This window comes from Thunnus albacares, chromosome 4, assembly GCF_914725855.1.
Source record: "Thunnus albacares chromosome 4, fThuAlb1.1, whole genome shotgun sequence".
In the NCBI taxonomy this organism is placed as follows: domain Eukaryota; kingdom Metazoa; phylum Chordata; class Actinopteri; order Scombriformes; family Scombridae; genus Thunnus; species Thunnus albacares.
In genome coordinates, this window is record NC_058109.1 from 18,754,181 (window position 1) to 18,777,557 (window position 23,377).

A 23,377-nucleotide genomic window follows, 5' to 3' on the forward strand; every position below is an offset into this window, starting at 1 on the left:
AGAGCATCAGAAAATCGGGGTATTTGAAGAAAGAGAGAGAAAAAAAGGAAAGAGCTTCACAAGTGAAAAGAAGGTCACGCGATGATTCAAAGAACAGACTCGGGAGATGGAGCCATAAATAAGCACATAACTGAAGAAATATGCACACACACATACACACACACACACACTTGCATATTTATTCTTCATTGGAAAACAAATAAAGATAACAAGAGGCCTTCCAATTGTGACAAAATAAATGTGACAAAGGGTTAATCATCAGTAGGATCCCCTTATTATTGTAATGACACTGTATATATACACACACACACACACAATATTTCTGTGCGTTTTTGATATTTACACAACAATGCTGCAATAACAGACATTAACACATATCCTGCAATGCAAATATCATCAGATGCTGTAAACAAAGACAAGTGTATCATCGCCCTCAGAATCTTTTGGCATGTAAATACCATCACACATCATTTCATGGTAGAAGCTGCCACATCCTGAACAATTGTTTGTCCTTTTAGCGCACACGCCTTTTACCCAAGTCAGTTTTATAATTATTAGTTTCTATTCCTTCACCATTATAGTTTTGTAAGAAAAATTTTTATATTTTGTTTTAAACTTACCTGCAGAGGCTTTTCTTTTCTCTTTAAAAAGTATTCAAATTCAAAGCAATGCTATAACACAACACTCTTGAAATAAAAGTACATTGTGCAGCTATTTAAACTGCGTCTCTTTAAAAAATAAAAAATAAAAAAACACTAGCTGTGATTTTAAGTGCATGCATGCTTAGGTGATGTGTACAAACCAAGAACCTCTTCCCTTCAGTGTTAAGTCAGGCAAATTTAGAAACAAGTGTATTTGGCATCTCTCGTACGTAGACGCTACAGTGAGTGCAGAGTTTATGAACAGTGAGCAAGCTTGCAGAAAAGTGCATTATTACAAAAAGGTACCACAGAATAATGTGGAGGCCCAGGATGTGCGTGTGTTGGTGCAGTTATTGCTCATAAATTGAAAAACCTCTGATGCATGAACATATTCAAGTACAGCTCAGGAATAAATAATAAAACTGACAAATATTTTAGCTTCAGTAGAAATACTGGAGTCACCCAATCATCCAAAATAACATCTAGATGACTTTTTTTTTTTTTTTTTTTTTTTTTTTTTTTTTTTAAATCAAAACCATGTTGGAATATTTGTGTATTTTCAGCTGCAACCTTTGCGTCTAATTAATGAAAGTCCAGATATATCCAGGGTTCTTAATCCATTAGTAGTCAGTCCAGTCAGCAATTCCTAATTCTGTCAGGTGAAGTGAGATCATTCTTAAAAAAAACAGACACTAAAACTTCTTTTAAAGCATCAGTTTTCTCCCACCATCATTTCTTAGAAATGTCCTCTGTGCTTGAAGAGTTCTGAAAGCCGTGCAAAGTTCTTAAAAGACAAAGAAAATAGGAATCGGGGTCCTCTGACTTTTAAGCAAATGAATTATGATTCTCCCGCAGCCCAAAGTAAACACCTCTCCTGTTCAACATCCACACAGGATGATTAATGGCCTTGCAGATCATTTATCTTGTCCTCCAGGCCAGCCGTAAACAGTGAAATCGGGACATACAGAGCTCTTCCCGTGAAGGATTTGGCAGCAGCTTCATCCCAGGAGCTTCAAACACTTGTAGCAGGTATTCCCGCAGAATCAAAAAGTGCAGTAAACACGTTCCTATGTTGCTGCAGTTCAAAAGTCCCAGTCAGTGGAGGAAAAAAAAATGTCACGGAACATTTAACATCCCACATCAAGCAGGCCTACCTTAGCCACATTGACGGTAATGCCTCTTCGCCTCTGGCCAGGTCTGCTTGATCAGAACATGTGAATACCACTTTGGATGCAATCCTGAGGGTCTGTGGGCCGGACAGATGAGGAAATCTAAACACACCATGATGCTCATGTTCCAGTAAGATGTCTTCTCAGACTACTGAAAGGGAAATAATAAACAAGTATGTTTTCTGTTCAAGAACAAAGCTTGCAATCTACTGTATTTCTATTATTGCTGACGAATCCCATGAAAAGACTGATTGCATGTGTAGCCAAAGCTTGATATATCTTATTCCTCTGTGCCTCTGAGCTCCTTTGTTGTCCAAAAATGATTAAAAACACATTAATGAGCTTCACAGTTGCACTTGGTGACATGTTCCTTCATTACAATGAACATGGGCACTGTAGTTTATTGTGAGTTGATCCCACAAACACCATCCAGCTGCCATAAATACTAAGCACCACATGTGTCATAATCTGCATCTGAAAAGATTCTCCAACAAATGCACTTTTTATTCCTGCTTGAGTAACATTTGCCAAAAACACTACAGAGCCCCACTGTTTTAGGCAGACTGTTTATACTTGTTTTTAAAGATATATATCTTCAGTAGGAACAAATGGCTTCGAGGCTAAGTGCCACAGACGGGGCAGAGAGGTTTTGTTTTGTTTAGTTTAAATGGGAATTGTTCACAATAAGAAAAATATAAAATATTTCAGCCTTACACTTTTTATGTCTATAACACACTTTTTTATCCAGAACCTCTGACATTCAAATAAAATATGAACAGGGACATCAAGATGTCATCTATTTTTAATCACATGTTTAATCTGCTAATGTAGTTCTGCTGAATCTTCACTGGTTTATGAGTGAAGTGCTCTTTACTGGACATCCACACTCAAACAATCCTTCAGTGCAGTTATTACATCCCCCACAGCTGATATGTAAATGGAAATATGACTTTCTGATACAAAAAAAACAAAAAAAAAGTACCACTCTCAGAAGGACAGCAGGACGCTCCGTGCTTCAGCATGTTGCTGGATTTCTCTGGAACGTAGTGATGTGCGTAGCTCCGCCTGCGACAGTCCTGCCTCCACCAGCAACTGCAGGACAAAGGACGAATTCAAAACTACTTAAAAGTTCAAAACATCATTCTGGCATCAACTTCTGAGATATTTCTACATGTTTGTTCTCCTAAACACTGTGCAGTTTACCAGTGATGTACCAACAAAGGCCACTTTATTATTTTGTTAGTTTTGGAGAAAAAAAACAATCAAATACAAGATATATAATGCATGTGACTTACTGTAAAAGTGTACAGAACACCATGATAAGGACACACCCAATCACACACAACACCAGCACTGTGGCAACGGTCTGTTGTCTGTGATTGGTTGCTACCACAGCAAGCAGGTCTGCATGTTCACACCTCATCCCAACGAAGCCTTGATGACATCTGCAACATGAAGAGAAAATCTAATTAAGTGTGTGCAAAGGATTGTAATGTAAGCATGAACAGCGGTTTATGAATTTTATAAGTTGCTAAAATCACTGTATTGTTGGCTGGCAGGTGAAGTCCCAACACTCCTAGTTGTCTTACTGTATGTTGATGTCATGTACTTGAGAAATGCTATAACTGCTGCAATTCAAGAGGGCACTTTGCTATAGATTTAATAAAAATGAAACAAACCCTCAGATATACAATCCAGTGAAAAACAGCAGGCAACAATTTCACTCAGGGACATGCACAACAAGAGATATTGAAGATACCGAGTGTCTTGAACTGAACATCTTTAATAATAATAATAATAATAATAGTAATAATAATAATAATAATAATAATAATAATAATAATAATAATAATAATAATATGTGCCCGAGAAATAAAAGTGAACTGAAAATGACTTATTTGTGATTTTTTCAGTTTCTCACAGCTGATTCACTCTTGAATCACTGGAAGTTCCCTCCTAACATCTGCAGCTTTTCTCGAAACAGACTAGTCACCACAATTACATCCTTCCTGCAATAGTTATCCAAAAAAAGACATTTTGCTACAACATAATGTATATTCCAGACTTTTAAACAGTTTACCAGCCAGACCGCAAAGCCCAGTCTTAAACAAAGGCCAAAAATATGTAGACACTATCAACTTACACACATGCAGGTGTCTCCTCCAATATTAGGAAGCGACATGTGCCATGGAAGCAGAAATGGCGGTGGGAGTCTGGACAGTCATCGAAATGAGACCGAACAGCCGCCGCCACAAACTCTGTGAAGTTAAAAAAAAAAAAAAAAAAAAAAAACAGACACTGTAGGTATTTTCAGTGAGACGTCGGTTTCTGAAAGTTCAGCACAAAGTTTCCGCTTTTTCTCCGACCACGAGACATTAAAATTCTTCCTTTAAACCAACACAAAATAAATCATTTTAGTTCAGTGACCATTTCTTTTTTTTGAGAGCAGCAAATTAGGAAGCATCTACTAATATTTGAAAGGGTTCCGCGAAATTATGGTACAGTTGTTAATTTAGCTGCCAACATAAGATCAGGAGTCCCACGTTAAGAAAGCCCTTTGATGCAAAAATTATACCAAAAAATTAGAAAACCATATATAATCAAAGTGCACTTAGTGAGAATACGGACTGACACGTGAATATCATAAATCTAAAAATAGCCTAAGCCTGCAGAGACCTGAAACAACATGTACTAAACCCTAAAGCTGACACCCACGCCACCAATGGCAGACTGAAGCCTTTTGTTACCAGTTGCGTGTGGGGTTATAGTGGCTTATATTCATCACTGTACCTGGGAGGGACAATTAGAGAGAAGAAAAGTCAAAGAAAACACACTGAGACACTGCAAACAAAAACTTCTGTCAATCAACCTGCATAAGGACTGAGGAGAAAGCACATCCCTGCAGGTTCTTTTGCAGAAATTAAAGCTGTTATTGCAGCATGCTTTTTTTTCCTCAAGCAAGTATCTCAGTTTTCACACAGATAATAGGACAAAAAAAAAAAACACCCAGACACATGTGAACTGTACAGTCAGACAGATTCCTACATAACTGACTCAGACAGAAGTCAGTGTTCCACATGCAGCCGAAACAGACGCCACAGTGTGGTATTCAGGGTGGGAAGGAGGATGAACATCCAGACAGATAGCTGCATTACAGCCTCCGTCACACGCTCCATTCCAACGGTAAATGGGCTTTTGGATTGCAGCCTACATGTATTGTCTCCTTCTTTCAGACTCTGTGAAAGCCCTCCGTTGTCCCTGAGGCATCTGCCTACCAACCCCTCTCTGTTTCCATGTGATTTTGGCAGTCAAATGAGAGGATCATTGAGACAGAGGCCGGCCTTTAGGGCAAGTAAGGTGCTTTTCAGATAATAATTCAATACTGTACTGTAGGTGCAGCTTTTGAGAAAACGCTGCTCACATCTACTGCTGATAATCTTTAAATTTACCACAATTGCTGCCCTCACTCACGCTAAGAGGATCAATTATCAGCAAGCGCCACACTGTCTGCATATGCTGATGCACTGCAGCTCTGTGAGAAGCTTGTTGAGAACTCCTGCTGTGAAAGAGACACTGCAGTGAGAGTGGACCAAGAGCTGCTTGGCTCATTTCATTTGATATATAGAGTTTGTTTTTTTTTTCCTGGAGATGGCTTAACAAAGAGCTTGAATTTGCATCATGACATCAGACTTACTTTTAACTGGTGGGATGTTAGAAGTGGTGGTTGAAATAGTTGTTGTTGAGCTGCTTCTGCTGCCGGTTGCTGCAGAGCTGCTTGTGGACGTGTTCGGGGTAGCGGTGGAGTTTGTGTCGATGGAAATGCTGGTGTTTATGATTGTTGAATTGCTCTGCCCTCCTCCAAATGAAAAGACGGAATCTGCGGAGAGGAAAACAAACAAATTTGAAATGATAGAAACAGCAATAAATACCTACAGGAATTGAATATCAAACAAAGAACTCAAGCAATAGCTGCAATGAGGATGGCATATTTTTTTCTTGAAATGAGCCTGAACCTCCTCTTGCATCTTCACATCTCATGACTATACTGAGGCTTACTTTTAACCGGAGGAACATTAGTAGTAGTTGCGATAGTTGTGGCGGTGCTGCTTCTGCTGCTGGCTGCTGCAGAGCTGCTTGTTGAGGTGTTCGGAGCAGCAGTGGAGTTCGTATCAATAGAAATACTGGCATCAATAATTGTTGAATGGCTCTGCCCTGCTCCAAATGTAAAGAGGGAACCTGCAGAGAGGAAAAATAAATAGATGTTAACATACAATAACCTGCACCAATATGGGGAATATATATATATAGAAATAACAACAAATCCCTGCAGGAATTTAATAACACTGTAAACTCACCATTGAGTACCACAGACATACTAAAAGTACCTATAGGAATATAAAAAAAGTGTATTACTGTATTGTGATTTTTTTTCTTCCCCCCTCCTCCCCAAAGAAAAAAACCAGGTGTCACATATTCTACTGTATGATGAACAACCTGAGGGTTAGTCCCAGCAAATCTGCCCATGCTCAAGCTATATGATCACGTGACCTGGGTCTTCAAAGTGATATCGATGCTTCATTGAGTAACTGGTACCCAACAATAGTAACAGGGTCAAGCATCCACTAAAAGGATGAGAACCAAAGCACTATAAATACACCAGGTCCTGTGAAGACACTCAATCACACCAACAGACTGAAACCATGTTGCAAAAACAAGAAGACAATAAAAAATATCCTTTATAAGAAATTTAAAAACATATAATTCCATAAAATGACAAGGTTACTTTATATTAAATATAGTCTATAAAAATAACAAACCAAAGTCACACTGTTAGTGGCATCATAGAGGACAAACAAAATAAAATAAAGCACAAAAAGGTCAATACAAACTATAAAATCAATATTTAAGTACCACAAATATACACTTGTTTGATTGCAAGTCTCGACTAGGATGCAGTGATTTAGTGTATTAATACCAATCAGTGGAGTCAATATGAGAACCACACAACCACACATTCAACTCTGATATCTTAAATCATTGATTTTTACATTTATCTAAATGTTTAACGCAGAATCAATCAATAAAAAGCATCATTATCCTCTACAGAAAAAAGTCTTCCTGCAAAATGAACTACTCACCGCTGATGAGGAAAATTGTATCCCAGAAAATCCGAGTCATCGTGACGACTTGTGGTCTAAACTATAGTCTGGTAACTTGATGGGCAGCTTCGATGAAATGCGGGCTTGTGTTAAGAAACCACATAAGTGTTGCAGGCTCCAGGACGAGGAGCAGCGACCATCAACACAGACAACATTTAATCCGGTGTTCACACAGCAGACCTGTCGACCGGTGTCCAACACACAAATCTGATCGACTGACAGTCACAGTTGTCGGTTCAGATGAAGTGAAGAAATAGTAGCTGTGGTCGAGTTTCCTTCCTTTTTTCTCAGTCTTCAGTCTGCAGAGTCTCTCAGCGTTTAAACTTCACTGTGTTCAATTGAGGAAACTCGTGTAATCCTGTCAGAGGCTGACCAATTAGAGACAGAGAGGGAGGGGGTGGAGGGGGTGTCATCACCTCATTGTGACCTCAATATCACACTTGTTTTGTTTTCATGGTGTTTATGAGATGCACTTTAGCCAAAAATGGTATTTAATCTAATTGTATTTTCAGTAGAGTTTCGATGATTAGTCGATTAATCAATTTGTTTATCTTAATCACCAACTATTTTAAAAAAAGCTATTTGTTGCGCATTTTCATCCATTTTTTAAGAGAAAAAAATACAAAGAATCTCTGATTCCAGCTTCTTAAATGTGAATATTTACTTGTTTCTTTAGTCTTTTGTGATCTGAATATCTTTGAGTTGTCAACTGTTGATCAGGACAAAACAAGACATGTGTGGACGTCACCTTGGCTTTTAGGAAATAGTGATCAAATTTTTCACCATTTTTTGACATTTTATAGAACAACCGGCCAATCAATCAATCAATCGAGAAAATAACTGACAGATTACTGATGATACTGAAAATAATTGTTAGTTGCAGCCCTTATTTTAAGTGAGAGATGTATGAGATGTCCTCACTCATAACATTTGTCTTTTTCAGCCATTTGCAGAATATGCTACAATACACTGAGTGATTTTAAATCAAATCAGTTTATATAGTGTAAAAGTCTACATGTAATTTAACTTGAAATAAAATTGTACATAACATTTATCAAGTAATTAAGTAATCTTGTTTCACTTTGATAAGTTTCACTAAAATTAATATAGTCATAATAAGAATAATATATCAGATGTAAGTATTAATCTATGCATCAATGTATTATTGAAGAGCAACACTGTTAAAGTCAATAAATCACAGGACAACAAAGGTCGACTTCATGTAATATAAAAGTTTCCAGTAATGTCAAACATACACAGAATAATCACCACCTTTGCAGCTTCAGACCTTTTAGCATCTTCTAGCCAATTGTTTTGGTTTTATATGACACATTTATAGCGTGGATCAGTCCCCCGACTGCCCGGCGCCAAACACCAGTGAAAGTAATGACCAGCTAGTGAGTCAAATATTTAGCGGCTGAGTTGGCGTGGAGTGAATATTGGACATCTCCAGACGAACACTAATGTTGCTCCTAAATGGGCAACAGTTTGCTGACACATCAGTTTTAAAAGGTTGTAATATGTCGGGGCTGTGTGTCTGTCAGCTTGTTTTGGACTTCTTCTGCCTCCTAGTGGCATAAAAAAAACCCTTGTAAGTGTTAGGATTAAGTATTTGACTATACACTTTTTCACACACTTTCTGTTCATTCACATATTCATCATCCATCATCTCTCTGCTCCATCTGCAAGTAATTAACCCCTTAACATCCACCCTTTTTATAGAATTTCCGCCTATTTGGCACACCCAAATGGAAAAGTTTATAACAGAAGAATTGTAAGGCCACAGTGCATGTATTAGGCTTCATTTGACAAGTGACATCTTCTAGTTTCTGGAAATGTGTTTGTTTAGCATGTGGTTAAAACACAAACAAAATTACATCAGTTCAAATAAGGCTCGTCTATCATGAGTCATATTTGAATAACAATAATTAGGACATGCTTTATGCCAGAACTATGCAGAACAACATAAACCTTCTGCATCTTGTCAACCTGTATAAAATTCCAGACCTTAAGGCCTAACCTTATGGGAGCTAGGGAGTTTTTAGTTTGTGGTGTCACTGGTGTCCACAAACTTCTCCAATCATCTCCCATTGGCCAAATTGTGCCAATTGCTTTTACTCATTACAGCGTAATGCTACTGCTTACAACTGGCTTAAGCGGGTTGCTGGTGACCCGGTGGATTTTAAAAGGTTAAACTTTTTCTGCCTGAAAAGTTTCACAGTTTCGGTTGTCAGTGCAAAGTAATGTTGGATGATATTCTTCTTAAAACCAGGAGTTCAGCTGATATTAAAAAATAATCCAAAATTACTGTTGGTCTAATAACTTGTACTGTCAGCTGATTAGAACCTGATCTCTATCGTATCTTGAACTAACGGCTTTGTCGTAGTTTGATTTCTCATATAACAAGCTACTTAAGTACAGATGGAAAGATCTTGTTTTTGCTGACCTCCACTGGTTTCACTCAGTCATCTGATGAGACCCAACAAGACCTGTCAGTCATGCTGGTCACAGAGAAACAATGAAACGCTGCTTTTCTGCCTTTTCATTTGACATTTTGGTTTGGGGGGGGAAATAATGAGCCACATAATGAAATCAGAGTGTCTTTAATGTGACATGTAAGTGAAGAAAACCATCAGAAACATATTTCACTTGTTTACATACAGAATCTACATACTGAAATACACTTGAAATATATTTGTTGCAATAAATACCTATACTGTATTTTTTTTCAAGAAAAAATACAAAATATAATGAAAGTATATTATCTACTTTTCTTATTCTCAGACATGACATGTGGAAATCATACTAAAATTAGGATAACACTCACATTTAATAACTAATAATAATACTTAAAGGGATATGTGACCGATTGGTGGCAATAATTGATACGCCACAAATATAGTAACACAATTTATTTTTCCACATATTACATTGGGATGGAACAATAACATTATTTTAAGTACAAATAGTTAAACTGTAGTTTTAGAACAATTAATTGTGGTCATTATTTCAGCAACTGACAATAAACCACATACAAATTTGTGATTTTGAGCTGTGCAAAGAAAATCGACTTGATTTGACTGAATCTCCTACAAAAGTTAATATATTTACACATTTTTCTTTGTTGTTTTTTTGTCCCCATCTAGAGCACTGGCCTCTAAGAATAGCTTCGCTGGTCCATCTGTTCATTCATCTGTCCGAAAGTTTGGTCCAGAGCAAGATGGCTCGACAACTGCTGGTCAGATTCTCATGAAATGTGGTGTGAATATATAGATTCCAGAGGACACTTTCTGATGTATTTGTTGATTCTCTGCAGCCAAACTTTTCCTGGAAAGAAACGAGCCGCAGTGAAATGTGGATCATATGTGATTTGTTGATCATATTGGAGGAATCACACTGTGTTTCTTCTCTGGCTTTTGATAAAAGAGGAAAAAAAAAGAAAAAAATCCAACTGGTCAAAATGATTTTCATTCTTGTAGTCAATAAATGTGTCTCCTTTTCTTCTTTTATGTGTAGTCTTATAGGAGAAGGAGGAGATCTGGTTTGAATTCAGTCAAAACATCATCTTTACTACTTCTAAACTCTCAGCTGACAATTATCTGATGCAATAATAAGCAAACTTGTAACAAGGAAATAATCAGCGAGGATATGAATGCAGTTATACACCAATCATCCTTCATTCAAAGTGCAATTAAAGCTGCTGAATTATCCCCTTAATTTTCATTTTACCATCAAACTGCCTTCTTATTACCTATAACTTTTATAATGAAACTGAGCAGCTTGTTTTTATCTGCAGGCCACATCACACACTGGGAACAGAACTAAAGAGAAAATGCCTTTTCCTTGCAGGTTTTGAGATGCACATTATGAGCAGCAAACAAAGAACAGCAGCCTGCAACGTTTCAAACCAGCCCCATCTGCTGGACACGAACCATTACTTTACAAAGGACACGTAGGCCTGTTTTCATGAGGCAGAATAATAATAACAGCATGTAGATTATATTACAAATATAATTTCAGAAAATTATCATAAATCAACAAATACAATGAATAAGATGATATCATAATGGCAGTTTAGTGAAAATTCTCTAAAACCCAGTGTGCAGAGGTCGAGTCATGGTAACTTATTTTTCATGTATTTATGTTTTCAGATAGTTGAATTGATTGAATCTAGGCATATGTATATTGATTTGAACATACTTGGAGATGAAGGTGGTTAAACTATACACTTCATTGTTATTTCTTATAAAAAATATACACTTTCATAGGGAGAGTACAGTGTTCAGGTGATTTGCAGGTGTTGTTCTTATAACCTCTCCTCTTATGTTTTAACCAGAACTCTCAGATCTTTAACTTCATTTCTCTTAAAAGTTGAAATTTCCCAGAAGAAATCAGGTGAAGCTGCTTTCTGTTCATAATGCCTCGTAATGTCTCCTCCCTCCTGATCTTAGAACAGCAAACTGACTTTGTGTTTTTAAAAGGAAATTCAAGACCTTCTTTTAATCTTGTTTTTTAAAATTTGGCTTTCAATTTGGGATACTTCTTCAGAATTAATATTTTTATTCTTTGCTCTTTGTTTATTCCTATCATTATTATTATTATCATTATTTGTTGTTGTTCTTGTTCTTAATGTTTAAGGTTATTGTTGTCAATCATTTTATTCACTGCTGATTAATGTTGTTTTAATCTGGACTACACTGGACTACATCTCTGCATGAAAGGTGCTGTTTATTATGTATTATTATTTATGTTTATGATATGGAGAGCTGTCATTTCATACATTCACCATTTATTCATTTATGAGGTGAAACCTCATGTGTCAGCAGCATCCACCTCCTTGTGACCTGAATATGAGTCCTCTGAGGTTCATTAAACCTTCCTACGCATGTTGTTGTTCTTAATTACTCACTGAAAACAATATGTGACATTAATTCTCTTCACATTCGACGCTGACTGAGTAAATTATTGGTGTAGCTTTTGAAGAGACCTGGTAAGACATCAGATCGGTATTTGACCACTTGTGCGTCAACCAGCTGATTGCACAATCGCAGCCAATCAGAAGAGGCCTGACGCCGTCGCACGCACGCGACAGGCCAGGCGCGTGCTCGGGCTCGTGCTGGCAAGAGCGCTATTTGAGAGGTGGGCTGACCTGTGTCGTTTACTGTTGGACTTCTCCCAGACACGTTTTAGCTTAATAACTGGAGACCACCTTTGATTAACAATGTCGCACGCTGGTGCACAAAAGGTAAAAACTGGCAAATTTTAACTTTTCAATAAGCTACTTTAGAATTTAATTCCCTTGTTTGCTTGTTGTAGCTTTAAGCAAAATATGCTTTCAGAAAACCTCGGTGTGTTTGGTTGGTTTTAATGTGTTTTTTTACTGTAAACATGAGCTTTCATTTGTAGGTTAAGACAAGTAACAATAAAACAACTATGAAATGAAAACAAAACAACGGAATGTGCAGACTGGACTTTGAAGAAAAATGTGTAATATTGACATATTGCCAGTGTAACTCTGTTATTTTCTCTTGGCTTGCATGTTGTTCAACTTCTTAAATGTATTACAGGTTTTCAGTGAGTAAACAAACAAACAAACGTCTAAACTCATTTTAAAAGGAGATTTCTAGTGATTCAGCAAGTTAAAAAAGTAAATTTATACTAGACAAAAGATGTTAATATGTATAATATAATAAAATATACATAACTACGTCTGTGTCTGTCTATCTGTATTAACAGAGCAGCTCTCTGACATTGGTGCTTATGGTTGCCTCTGCAGCCATTGGAGGAACTCTTCAGTATGGCTTCAACCTCGCCATAATGAATTCCCCCACGACTGTAAGTTTCTCATTCAACTGTCTGCAGCATCAGATGTTCCAGTGTTACTGAGTATTGACTATTCAAACATGTATAGGTACCAGTCAAAAGTTTAGACACACCTTCCCATTCGTTTGACGAGGAAGGTGTGTCCACAGTTTTGACTGGTACTGTACTGTTTACGATACTGTTTATGTTGTCTGTTTATTTATTTAAAGCCATGAGAAGGCTCAGGTGTGAGTTACCAGTGTGGATATACATTAAGACAGGAATTGTGGCAAGATAATACACACAAAACCTATCTGTAAGTGTGTGTGTGTGTGTTGCCTATACAAGCTTTATTTCACATTTGGGTCACAGTGTAAATTGGCACGAACAAGAATTAGGCCACTTGTGTCTGTGATTAGTCATTCTGATTGTAACACGTCCAGTTTAATTGTGCTAAAGAAACTAATGCAGGATCTTTTGGTTAGTTGACCCTGTAAGATATAGAGTTAAACTTCATGCTTTTAATGGAATAAATCAATAAATAAAAATCGTCTAGTGGCAGAAATCACAATGTGGATCACCACCAAAGTGAACAAAAAGACAAACAAACAAAAAAAGGAATGCACTCCTCGGCAGAGATAATGATTGTCATGTTTAACGACAGCTGTGTTTGCATGTGTCTGTTTAGTTAACTCAGTGAGATATTTGTGTTGTAACGGTTGAGTGTCTTTTCTTATCTTGCAGTTCATTCAAACCTTTATCAATGAGACAATCATGGAGCGCTGGGACATCCAGCTGGAGGACTACCAGGTGACTCTGGTCTGGACAATCATTGTCTCCATCTTCTCGTTGGGGGGCTTCGCGGGGGCTATTATTGCAGGACCGATGACCATTCGCTTCGGGAGGTAATATAAGATGCTGCTGTATGTGAACATATGAACGCAGAAGGTTGGAAAGTAATGTGGTGAACGTTTTCATCGCAACGTGTAGAGAGTGAATGATCAACCCGTTGATGTGCACATGTGAATAAATAAAGAGATTGTTCATTTACTTCCCTCTGTCACGTGTTTACGTATAACCCTATGATCACTTAAACATTAGTCATGCTTAGTGTCAACAAATCCCATAAAAATAACAAAGTCTGTCGCTCGATACTTCACGACTATCTCGGTCTGTTGTGGCACTCCGCTACAAGTCCGCTGCTTCCAAATGAGATTGTAAATCTGTAAAAATGGGTCACGAACACAAAGTTTCATTTTTTAAAAACATTAAATAATGTCGTGAAACAGATGGGCACTGTAGTTTTTAGCAAATGTTACTCAAACAGGTGGATATCATGGGGACTGTTGCGGATCAATATGCATTTGGTGTGCTAGTATTTACTGCAACAGTACTGTGTATGTGGGATTAATGAAAACTAAAATACAGTGTCATCTTAATGAAGAAACACATCATCCAGCGCAACAGTTTGACTCATTGATGTTTTTTAAATAGTTTTTGGTCTATAACAGAGAGGAATAAACTATATCTGACTTTGGCTACACAATCAAATGCTTGTTAGAATTAATTAATTGTTTGTTTTGGTCTTTTCATGGGATTTCTTGACAATAAAAAGTATAGAATATCACCAGCCATATTCTATATTGATGATTTTCATGAGACAGATTTACCCACATGATATTCCTGCGAGGCAGCCAATCACGAGGTCCATGAGTCTGTATTTTTAACTCTCGCTGACCACCGAAAGCTGTTTGCAATCAGTTAGTTTTGTCTTCTTTTCCTCTCCAAAGGAAGAAATGCCTGCTGTTGAGCAATATTTTCCTCATGAGCGGCTCACTCTTGGCTCTGACAAGTAGAGCCGCGAGGTCTTTTGAGATGATCATTATCTCACGTGTCCTAGTTGGAATAAATGCAGGTATGTTAGTCATGTCGGTAAATATATATGTTTGCCTTCGAATACCTGTAATACTTTCAGATCTTCATCAAATAATATATTCTAAACTAAAATGAGACATTTAAGTGGTAATAAAAAAAACAGTTGAAAGATACAAGTAAAAAGATAATTCAACAGAAGCTTCAGTAATGTCACAGAAAGACATTTGTGTGTTTTGCAGGGATCAGCATGAATGTGCAACCCATGTATTTTGGAGAAAGTGCACCAAAGCACTTAAGAGGGGCTATCTCTTTGTCATCAGCTGTTTTCACAGCATTTGGAGTTGTGTTAGGACAGGTGGTTGGACTCAGGTATGAACACTGACATGTTTCTATCGAAGTAGGAGCACAAAAAGAATAAAAATGTGCGCCATAGAGTTCAAAGATATCCACTTTAACACTGGATTATTTATTTATAGAGAGATTTTGGGCAGTGAGCCATGTTGGCAGTACCTTCTTGCCAGTAATGCCATTCCTGGACTCATTCAGCTCCTTACCCTGCCATGGTTCCCAGAAAGCCCCAGATACTTGCTCATCGACAAGGGGGACAAAGAGGCTTGTGTAAACGGTGGGTATGAATTGTAATAAGTACGATTTTAAGATAGTTTACTTAAGAACTTCCATTTTCTGCTACTTTATACATATAGTCCACAACATATATCTGTTAATAGTTACTCTTCAGAGTAAGATTTTAAATTTAAAAAAAGGACACCATAAGCTTATAAAACACAGTTCAATGCATCATTAAAGATTAAAACAAAGGTTTCCAACCTTCTTTTGGCTTGTGGCCGATCGTCACATTTCTGAGTTGTTAGCAGTTTCATCAAAGATTGATATTTCCCCACTAAACTCTTCACATGGTTTAATAATGCTCAAAGCCCAAAGAGGTTATTAAATTATCCAATATTTCACAAGATTGGAGAAAAAAAATATAAACATGAACACAGATTATGTGTAGCAGAACTTTGATTCTGCTTTTCTCTCCCATTAATGATCTCAGATTTATCTTTTGGTCCTTCGGAGGGGACATTACCCCTAGTTTTGAAACCACTGGACTAAACTACCTAACAGGGTAAAAACTAGGTCCACCTTGACCTGCTACAAGAGTAAAACACTCCTCTTATGCATACACATTGATGCATCAGTATTAACAACCTAAAAATAGAATATATAATGTTATATCAGTCACAGAGGCAAGTACTTCCACTTTTGATAATATAAGTACATTTTTGCTGATAACGTTTTTAAACGTCAGCTATGTGGGATTTTGAGTGCATGACTTACTAGTTTTGCTTAAGTAAAGGATCAGAGTACTTCTTGCACCACTGATGTCAACCCAGCACATGAAATTATATTATACACTTTTATATATAAAACAAAAATATGAAATAATAAGTTACAGCCAGCTAAAAACAGAACAAAACATGCTCTGTGTTTAAGTTGTGGTTTTCTCCTGGTCAGCTCTCAGACGTCTGCGTGGCTGTGAAGTCCAGAACAGTGAGCTTGATGAGATCCTGCAGGAACAAGCTGAAACCAAAGGCATGAGGCCCAGCCGACCCTGGGAGCTTTTTGCTGATCGCTCTGTGCGCTGGCAGCTCATTTCTGTCATTGTCATCAGCAGCGCCATGCAGCTTTGTGGCAATGACTCGGTAAGAAGAACTGAAGCCAAAGCACAGTCTGTTTCTGTTCTTTTCCAATACGTTTTGTGTTTCTGAAGGTGTGGTTGGGTTTCCCTATAGGAAATATTGTTATATAACCCACGAGGATCAGTGTTACTGACACCGACATACAATAACAGTATCAGATGTTGGCCACAGTTTCCTCCGGCTACGTTGGAAAGTTGATTAGAAATTTGAGATGATCCATCAGCGGTTTGTTTCGTGTCTGGGTTTCTTTACTGCCGGTCATATTAAAAATTTATGCTGGTGATGAACCGTCGTCACCCGTCGTACTTCAACGTGAATGATGTGTAAAGACAGCTTTATGTTTAGAGTGTGCAATACTGTCATGTATTTATATTTTGTTTTCACATTTTGTTCTATATAGATGAGTGTTAACAACATTTTTCAGACTGATTTTCAGACCTGCTTCTCATGCTGACTAAATAGTTAAATAGTTCTGTGTTTCAAGGCTTTTAACCGCATGACTGGCAGTTTTAGATAGGGGGCTGGGTATTAACATGATTACTGTATGTACAAAATCCTGGTTTAATCAGCTTATCAACAGTTGAAACACTTGTAACCCCTCAGTTAGTATTGCACACTTAAAACATTACACTCAGAGTTTTTACCTCTGTCTGTGTGCATGCATGGGAACATATACTTTGTGTTTATTACCTTCAAGTTTGCACAGACCCCTCAGGTGATGTTGCACTATAAACAAACTCAAGTTGAAGTAACAACTCATGATGCTCTGCAGTACTCTCACATCTGATCAATGTTCTTTTTCCTCCAGATTTACTTCTATGCATCATATGTGTTTAAAGAGGCCGGAATATCAGATGATAAAATCCAGTATGTCACAATTGGCACGGGAACATGTGAATTCACAGCCTGTATAATGTGTGTAAGTATCCGTCATTTAAACACATGACTTGTTATGTAACCGGCTGGAAAAGACAGACTGTTGTTTGCATTCCTCTTAAAGCTTAACTGCACTTGGTGTAGTTTCTGTGTAAAAAACAGCCTCATTTACATACAGCAGGTTTAACATTTCACTCACACTAACATGTGGTAACACCTTACAATAACATAAACAAATTCACTTGCACTTTGTAATCATTTGCTTGGATGTTTTCTGGAAACAACTAAGTAATTGAGTACTAATTATGGTTAAATGGATAATAGATTAATACTCTCGTTAATTTATTTCAAATACTTGTTAGTACAACCTTGAGTCTTTTAGTCAGCACACATCAGAAAGTCAGCTGTACATGCAAATATACAAATATACAGTCCAACATGTCAGAAGAATGTCAGCTTTCAACAATAAATAATAATGAATGAATATTTGGGGGGGGGGTTAAATGGAGTAGTATTTATTTACAGAAACATTCTGAGAAAATTACAGAACTGATATTAAAGCATTACCATAAATTCCCTTGCATGTATGTGTAGCTGCCAAGAAATTAAGGAAGTAAGAAAATAATAAATAGGACTTAAGATCTTAAAATGACCTGAATGGTAGATAATGTGTCACTGTAGAAGAAGGTGTTATGTTAATAAACCTGTGATTAGTTCTTTTTGATATCTGTGAATCTGCATACCAAACACTTTCCTAATAAATTGATTTGTGATTGACTCTAAATCAGGTATTAAATGTCACACAAACAGTCACTAATCAATGACTTCTCATTATGTACATGTTAGTTACTATTTTTGTGTCTCCCCCAGTAACTCAAAGCATTAACTGACTATACCTACTGTGTTTTTACTGGGAATGTTCAGTTCATGAGTTTATGAACGACACAAGCCAGAGATGACTTAATTCTCATAAAAATGTAATCGTCATATTTGCTAATAATTTACATAATTATTAGCTATTCATTAATTAGCAGGAAGTTCCTGATCAGTTCCTTACTCATCCAGTGGTTGCTATTCTGGATTAAGTGTCTCTAATATGATATAATTCCTCACAAGAAATAGTCTGATGTACATGTTTTGATATTTTCAGAACCTGCTGATAGAGCGCAAAGGTCGGAGGTTCATGCTGATGGGAGGGTTCATCCTCATGACCGTCTGGGCTGTTGTCTTCACAATCGCTCTGTCATTTGAGGTATTTATCCTATTTCACCAACTTATCACATGTTTTCCAATTAAATATATTCACAAGTGTTCTTGTTGTTAACAGATTTGTAGAACTAGAAAGTGTAAACGATGAATATCTGTACATTTATACATAAATATATACGTGTTTACTATGTTAGTATGTTGGACTGGTTGTAATCACTGGTGAGTTTTTATACAACAGTCTGGTTAGGATTAGAGATTTATTGTTGATGTCACTGGCCAATAATCAGAAAACTGCTGGACAAAAGTTTCAAAAACTCACAGTCAGAAACAGGTGAAAGTGTGAAGGTTTTGTGTCACAGTTACTACACATGTACATGCAGTGCTGCTGTACAGAGGTCACACCACTAGGAGGCATCCTAAATCAACATTCAGGCATTAGTTGATGTTTGACTTTCATGGGAAAACAAATTATGGATTGAGAATGGAGGTGAAAGTAAGATTATAAAATTATTTAAATAATTCCAACCCAACAGGACAGATTCTTGCTCCAATTTCTTTTTGCTTGAGTTTAAAAGCCATAACGACCAAAAAACCTATCAAAAATCAATGATGAATCTATGAAATGTAAAAGTGTTTACAAAATGCTTGATCTGTTTTTCTTTTTCCTTCATAACTATGAGTTGCTCACTGTGATTATTTTACTTTCTTCCACACATGCGAACAGCACTATATATCCTGGATGCCGTACCTGAGCATGGCCTGCATCTTCACCTACATCCTCAGCTTCGGCATGGGACCAGGTCAGTTATCAGGAGTTTGCGTTAGACAGACTCACAAAGTGTCTTAAGATGCTTTCATGAAGTTTAAATATTTGATTTGAAATGATTAATTTGAGGACAAGCACCATCTCGTTTTAGAGGGGATCCTCTGACACACAAACAAACATATAAATTAAAACAAACAACAAATAAATGAATAATAATATTAATGATGAAAAAGAACTAAACAAACTAGCCAAAACAATGAATATAAAAACATCAACAAAACACACACACAGGCATACAAGGCTCTCACAAAAAAAAAAAAAACACTACATCTCTGTTACAAGCATCATCTGAACAAAATTAACAAGAAATGAAATAAATGCCAGACTGAGTCTAGTTATAATCTCAAAAAGGTTAAAGAAGGAGAAAGAAAAAAAAAGAAAAAGAGAAAAAATAATATACTATTTACTCCCCCAACAGTGCCGGTTACTCGTTGACATGCAAGAGCTTTATCCTTTCTGTTGTTGTTGCACTGCTGTGGGCTGGGAAAACAGCATTTTTTTGTGTGTATGCAAATAAAAAAACAATAAACTAAATCTTGAATCTTGAATCTTGAATACAGTATATATGATAAACACAGTCTTTGTCCTTTTATGTCATCAGGATGGACCCGTTACAGTAAATACATTAAAAATGTGTCATTCTGTTTTTCACATTTCACTAACTCATATTAACATCTTCAAGACAGTTTTAGGGCAACAGTAAACTATTTAAATGCTAAATATAACTCCACATAAGATAAACTGGGATGTAGGGGTACATTTAGCATCTAAATGAGCCGAAAGCACAATTTTCTCTCTGCACATCTGTTTGCATTCATTTGCATAAAAACTCTAACTCTTCGGTGCATGTTTCAGATGATTGAGAGTAATACTATCAGTAATCATTCTGGCTTGCTTTTCTGCAGGCAGCTTCAAGACTTCAAATCTGAAAGCAATAAAAATTTGTTATATGGCTTTCATAAATGTAGATCATTATTTCATGAATGTGTAATGAGAAAGTTTATTACTTTTTATGTGTTACTACGCACTATCATGTCACTATTTATGATATCAGTGTGATAAACTGAACAAACATTAACTTTGATGACACTCAAACTGACACCCAAACGGATAGCAGGTGTTAAGTAATATTTCTAAGGATGTGATGATGAAGCCACGACTAATCAAATGATTTTATCTTTTTCTCAGCTGGGGTGACGGGTGTTCTGCCCACAGAGATCTTCAATCAGACCGCTCGGCCAGCAGCCTACATGATCGCTGGCTCCATGATGTGGCTGAACCTGTTCATCATTGGAATGATCTTCCCATTTCTAGTGGTCAGTCCATCCATCCATACACCATCCACTTATCAGCATCTATCTATCTATCCAAAATTAACAAGTATAGTTTTATATGAGGTGTTTTCTTCTTAAAGTACTCCTACAGCCTTGTTAATACCTCCACATTAACACTTGTTTTAACACATACACGGTTTAGTTAAAAATACTGTAACTTTGCACATAGTTTCAGCTTCTGTCAGATCGTTGCATAAATTTGGAAGAAGGAAGAACAAAGGCCAGATTTGCAGGTGAACAGGAGGGGGTTGTTGGCTTTGAAACCAAAAGATGAAGCTTTCTGTAGCATATTTGTCCCTAAAATTGGCTACATTAGAATTAAAGCCCCTTTGTGCTTAAATGTTGACAGTATATGACCAATACTGAGATCAAATAGTACCACCATAATACCAGTTTAGTGTGTGTCTGTTTTAGCATGGAGCAAGTCATTAAGACTGCAATCTATAAAATACATTATTTTAATAAAGTATCATTTAGAATAAAGTACAAATTTGTTGCCCACTAGTTTAAAATTGTCTTAAGCTCAGCAAAACATAAAAGTAGCTCAAGATCATATAAATTATAACATATAAAACAAATATGGTAGAAAAACACCATCGACATATAAAAAACGGTAACATAAATAAATATACATAAAACAATTGATTAAACATTTAAACAAAAGGTCAAATAGTGTGGAGCAAGATTTTCTGCACGCCTTTTTGAATTTATGATAAATGCTCACTGATATTGGAATAAAAAGACTTGTTTAAAACATTTTTGTTGCCAAAGGGATCCTATAGCGCCTCCCAGAGTTCAGAGTCTCAAACTGAGGAAATATACGATAAAAACTGATTGTCATGATGTTTGTGGCTTTATCTCCTGTCCGATGATCTTTGTATGGAATTTGAAGTGAAGGTTTTAGTTGATTTCCAGTTATATAAAGACTTTGCATTTATACATACATAAGTGTAAGAAATGCACTTTATACATGGAGCTGACAAAGGTAAAGACACACAATTAGACATGTCTAATATCAGTCTGACAGTTTCCTGTTGCCTTTCTTTTACAGAGTGAGTTGAGCGAGTACTGCTTTGTGCCTTTCGCGGCGGTCTGTCTGGTGTCTGCGCTGTACGTCGGCCTGTTTCTGCCTGAGACGAAGGGGAAGTCTCTGTCGGCCATCACAAGTGAATTCCACAAGCTCAACTTCAAAGGCCAGGACAGAAAGTGTTCATCGCAAACACAAGCTCAGTACCAGCTGGGTGAAGTGTGTCTTTCCACAGCCTTGTAGACGGACTTTTATCATTCACTTTGACCTCATCTACTTTAGCTGGAAGAAGCTACGTGCAGTCTGACAGGAACGGAGGTGTGTTCAATATCATCTCACTGAAAGCAAATTGGATCTACGACTGTATGGCTCCCTTATCTGGAGACGTCTTCGCACTTGTTTTGCTACCCTGTGTCACTGATATAAGAAAAAATAAAATTAAAACTACATCCAGCTAACTCCGGAGCAGAAAAGACATCCTCTGGTGGAGAAGAGGTCATGTATTTTATGTATCAGAGGACAACGTTCTCATCTGGTGCCTCTATCATCAAGACACTGTTAGTGCCTTCCAAAACCGTCTCTGTCAAAAAATCATTGTTTCACTCAAGAAGGTTTTTGTGAAGAATAAAACATCAATGAGTTTTATTACATTTTACCGTTTTTTTCTTGTGATAACGAATAGTCATCTGTTACCAGCAGAGTCATTAAAGGCTGCCTGATCAATCCAATCAGGCAAAGTAGTCCTAGCTTTAGTTTCTTATTCAGGAGGTCAAAGGTCAGAGTAAGCTGCACATCGGACATACAGGGTTCTGTACTTGTTCTTTTGTGGAGGATTGTGGACCTTATCATTGAGACTGTAGATAGAAACACGCAGTCGAGTTAATTTGCACCTTTTTAAAGAAAAACTGTACGTGTGGATATGTGCACATAAAGAATGTATCATGTGTAATTGTTTATGTTTAATACTGAAGTCATTATTTTTGTTTTAATGATCCAAATGTGAGCAAATAAAGTCTCTTGCGTTAACATTGTTTTTATATTGAATTTATCTTGCAGATCATCAAATATTGCCTTTCAAACATAATACAGCAATAAAGTCACATGAAAAATTGTTGGTTGGTAGTCTAAAAACAAAAAAACAACAACATTTTTTTTAAAAAAAGACAGACTTTAAAGTTATTTTATTTTATTCACCCATAGTTGGTTTGGTGAAGCCAAATTCTCCTTTTCACCATCACCCAGTGCCACACACTCGATTCAATTAAATTCAGTTTTATTGATATAGTGCCAAATCATAACAAGTTATCTCAGGGCACTTTTCACATAGAGCAGGTCTAGACCGTACTCTTTCATTTAGAGAGACCCAACAATTCCCCCATGAGCAAGTACTTGATGACAGCAGCAAGGAAAAATTCCTATTTATTGGGAAGAAACCTCAAGCAGAACCGGGCTCTGGGTGGGCGGCCATCTGTCTTGACCGGTTGGGTTGAGAAAGAGGGACACATGGGGAGGGGAGAGAGAGAGAGAGAGACACACACAGGGAAGCATAATAACAACAATAATAACAATAACAACGATAATAATAATAGAGATATGACTAGTAACAATAATATCAGGAGAAGGTGTCAAGGCAGGACACTCACAGGCCCACGTCACCATCCCCGCAGCTGTGGCCCACAATTCGGACTCTGGATTTTTTCTGTGAGACGAGAAAGCACAAAAATTCTGAAGCAAAGTTAGTAACATGCATTAATGG

General features: G+C 37.0%; 2 protein-coding genes across 6 annotated transcripts; one reads left to right on the forward strand and one right to left on the reverse strand.

Annotated features, from left to right (window-relative positions):
- Nucleotides 1-155: 155 nt before the first annotated feature.
- tgfa (transforming growth factor, alpha) lies at nt 156-7,356 on the reverse strand. 5 transcript variants are annotated; one of them, XR_006403260.1, is made up of 9 exons: nt 6,949-7,356; nt 6,166-6,195; nt 5,867-6,046; nt 5,505-5,687; nt 3,954-4,068; nt 3,106-3,255; nt 2,793-2,902; nt 1,796-1,887; nt 156-1,716 (listed from the first exon to the last, which is right to left on the reverse strand). XR_006403260.1 is itself a non-coding variant. In XM_044350268.1 (8 exons), exons 1-8 carry the CDS (start codon nt 6,986-6,988, stop codon nt 1,847-1,849), a joined length of 849 nt encoding a protein of 282 aa, XP_044206203.1. In that variant the 5' UTR covers nt 6,989-7,356; the 3' UTR covers nt 156-1,846. The 5 variants fall into 5 exon arrangements, 4 of the variants coding, with proteins under 4 accessions (XP_044206203.1, XP_044206206.1, XP_044206205.1 ...); XM_044350268.1 differs by having other exon boundaries at nt 156-1,887; XM_044350271.1 differs by having other exon boundaries at nt 156-1,958; nt 6,949-7,355.
- Nucleotides 7,357-12,069: 4,713 nt separating this feature from the next.
- slc2a11a (solute carrier family 2 member 11a) lies at nt 12,070-22,647 on the forward strand. Its single transcript, XM_044350168.1, has 12 exons — nt 12,070-12,214; nt 12,706-12,804; nt 13,516-13,676; nt 14,562-14,686; nt 14,886-15,015; nt 15,123-15,271; nt 16,165-16,352; nt 17,158-17,268; nt 18,376-18,477; nt 19,159-19,234; nt 20,449-20,576; nt 21,646-22,647. Exons 1-12 carry the CDS (start codon nt 12,191-12,193, stop codon nt 21,862-21,864), a joined length of 1,512 nt encoding a protein of 503 aa, XP_044206103.1. The 5' UTR covers nt 12,070-12,190; the 3' UTR covers nt 21,865-22,647.
- Nucleotides 22,648-23,377: the final 730 nt, after the last annotated feature.

Coding starts and splice junctions, on each gene's coding strand:
- slc2a11a (XM_044350168.1), top strand. CDS start 12,191: ATGTCGCACGCTGGTGCACAAAAG. Junction 18,478..19,158: donor CAATCGCTCTGTCATTTGAG/GTATTTATCCTA, acceptor ACATGCGAACAG/CACTATATATCCTGGATGCC. Junction 19,235..20,448: donor CAGCTTCGGCATGGGACCAG/GTCAGTTATCAG, acceptor TCTTTTTCTCAG/CTGGGGTGACGGGTGTTCTG.
- tgfa (XM_044350268.1), bottom strand. CDS start 6,988: ATGACTCGGATTTTCTGGGATACAATTTTCCTCATCAGCG. Junction 6,196..6,948: donor TACAATTTTCCTCATCAGCG/GTGAGTAGTTCA, acceptor ATATTCCTATAG/GTACTTTTAGTATGTCTGTG. Junction 1,888..2,792: donor CTGCTGTCCTTCTGAGAGTG/GTACTTTTTTTT, acceptor TCCGGCCCACAG/ACCCTCAGGATTGCATCCAA.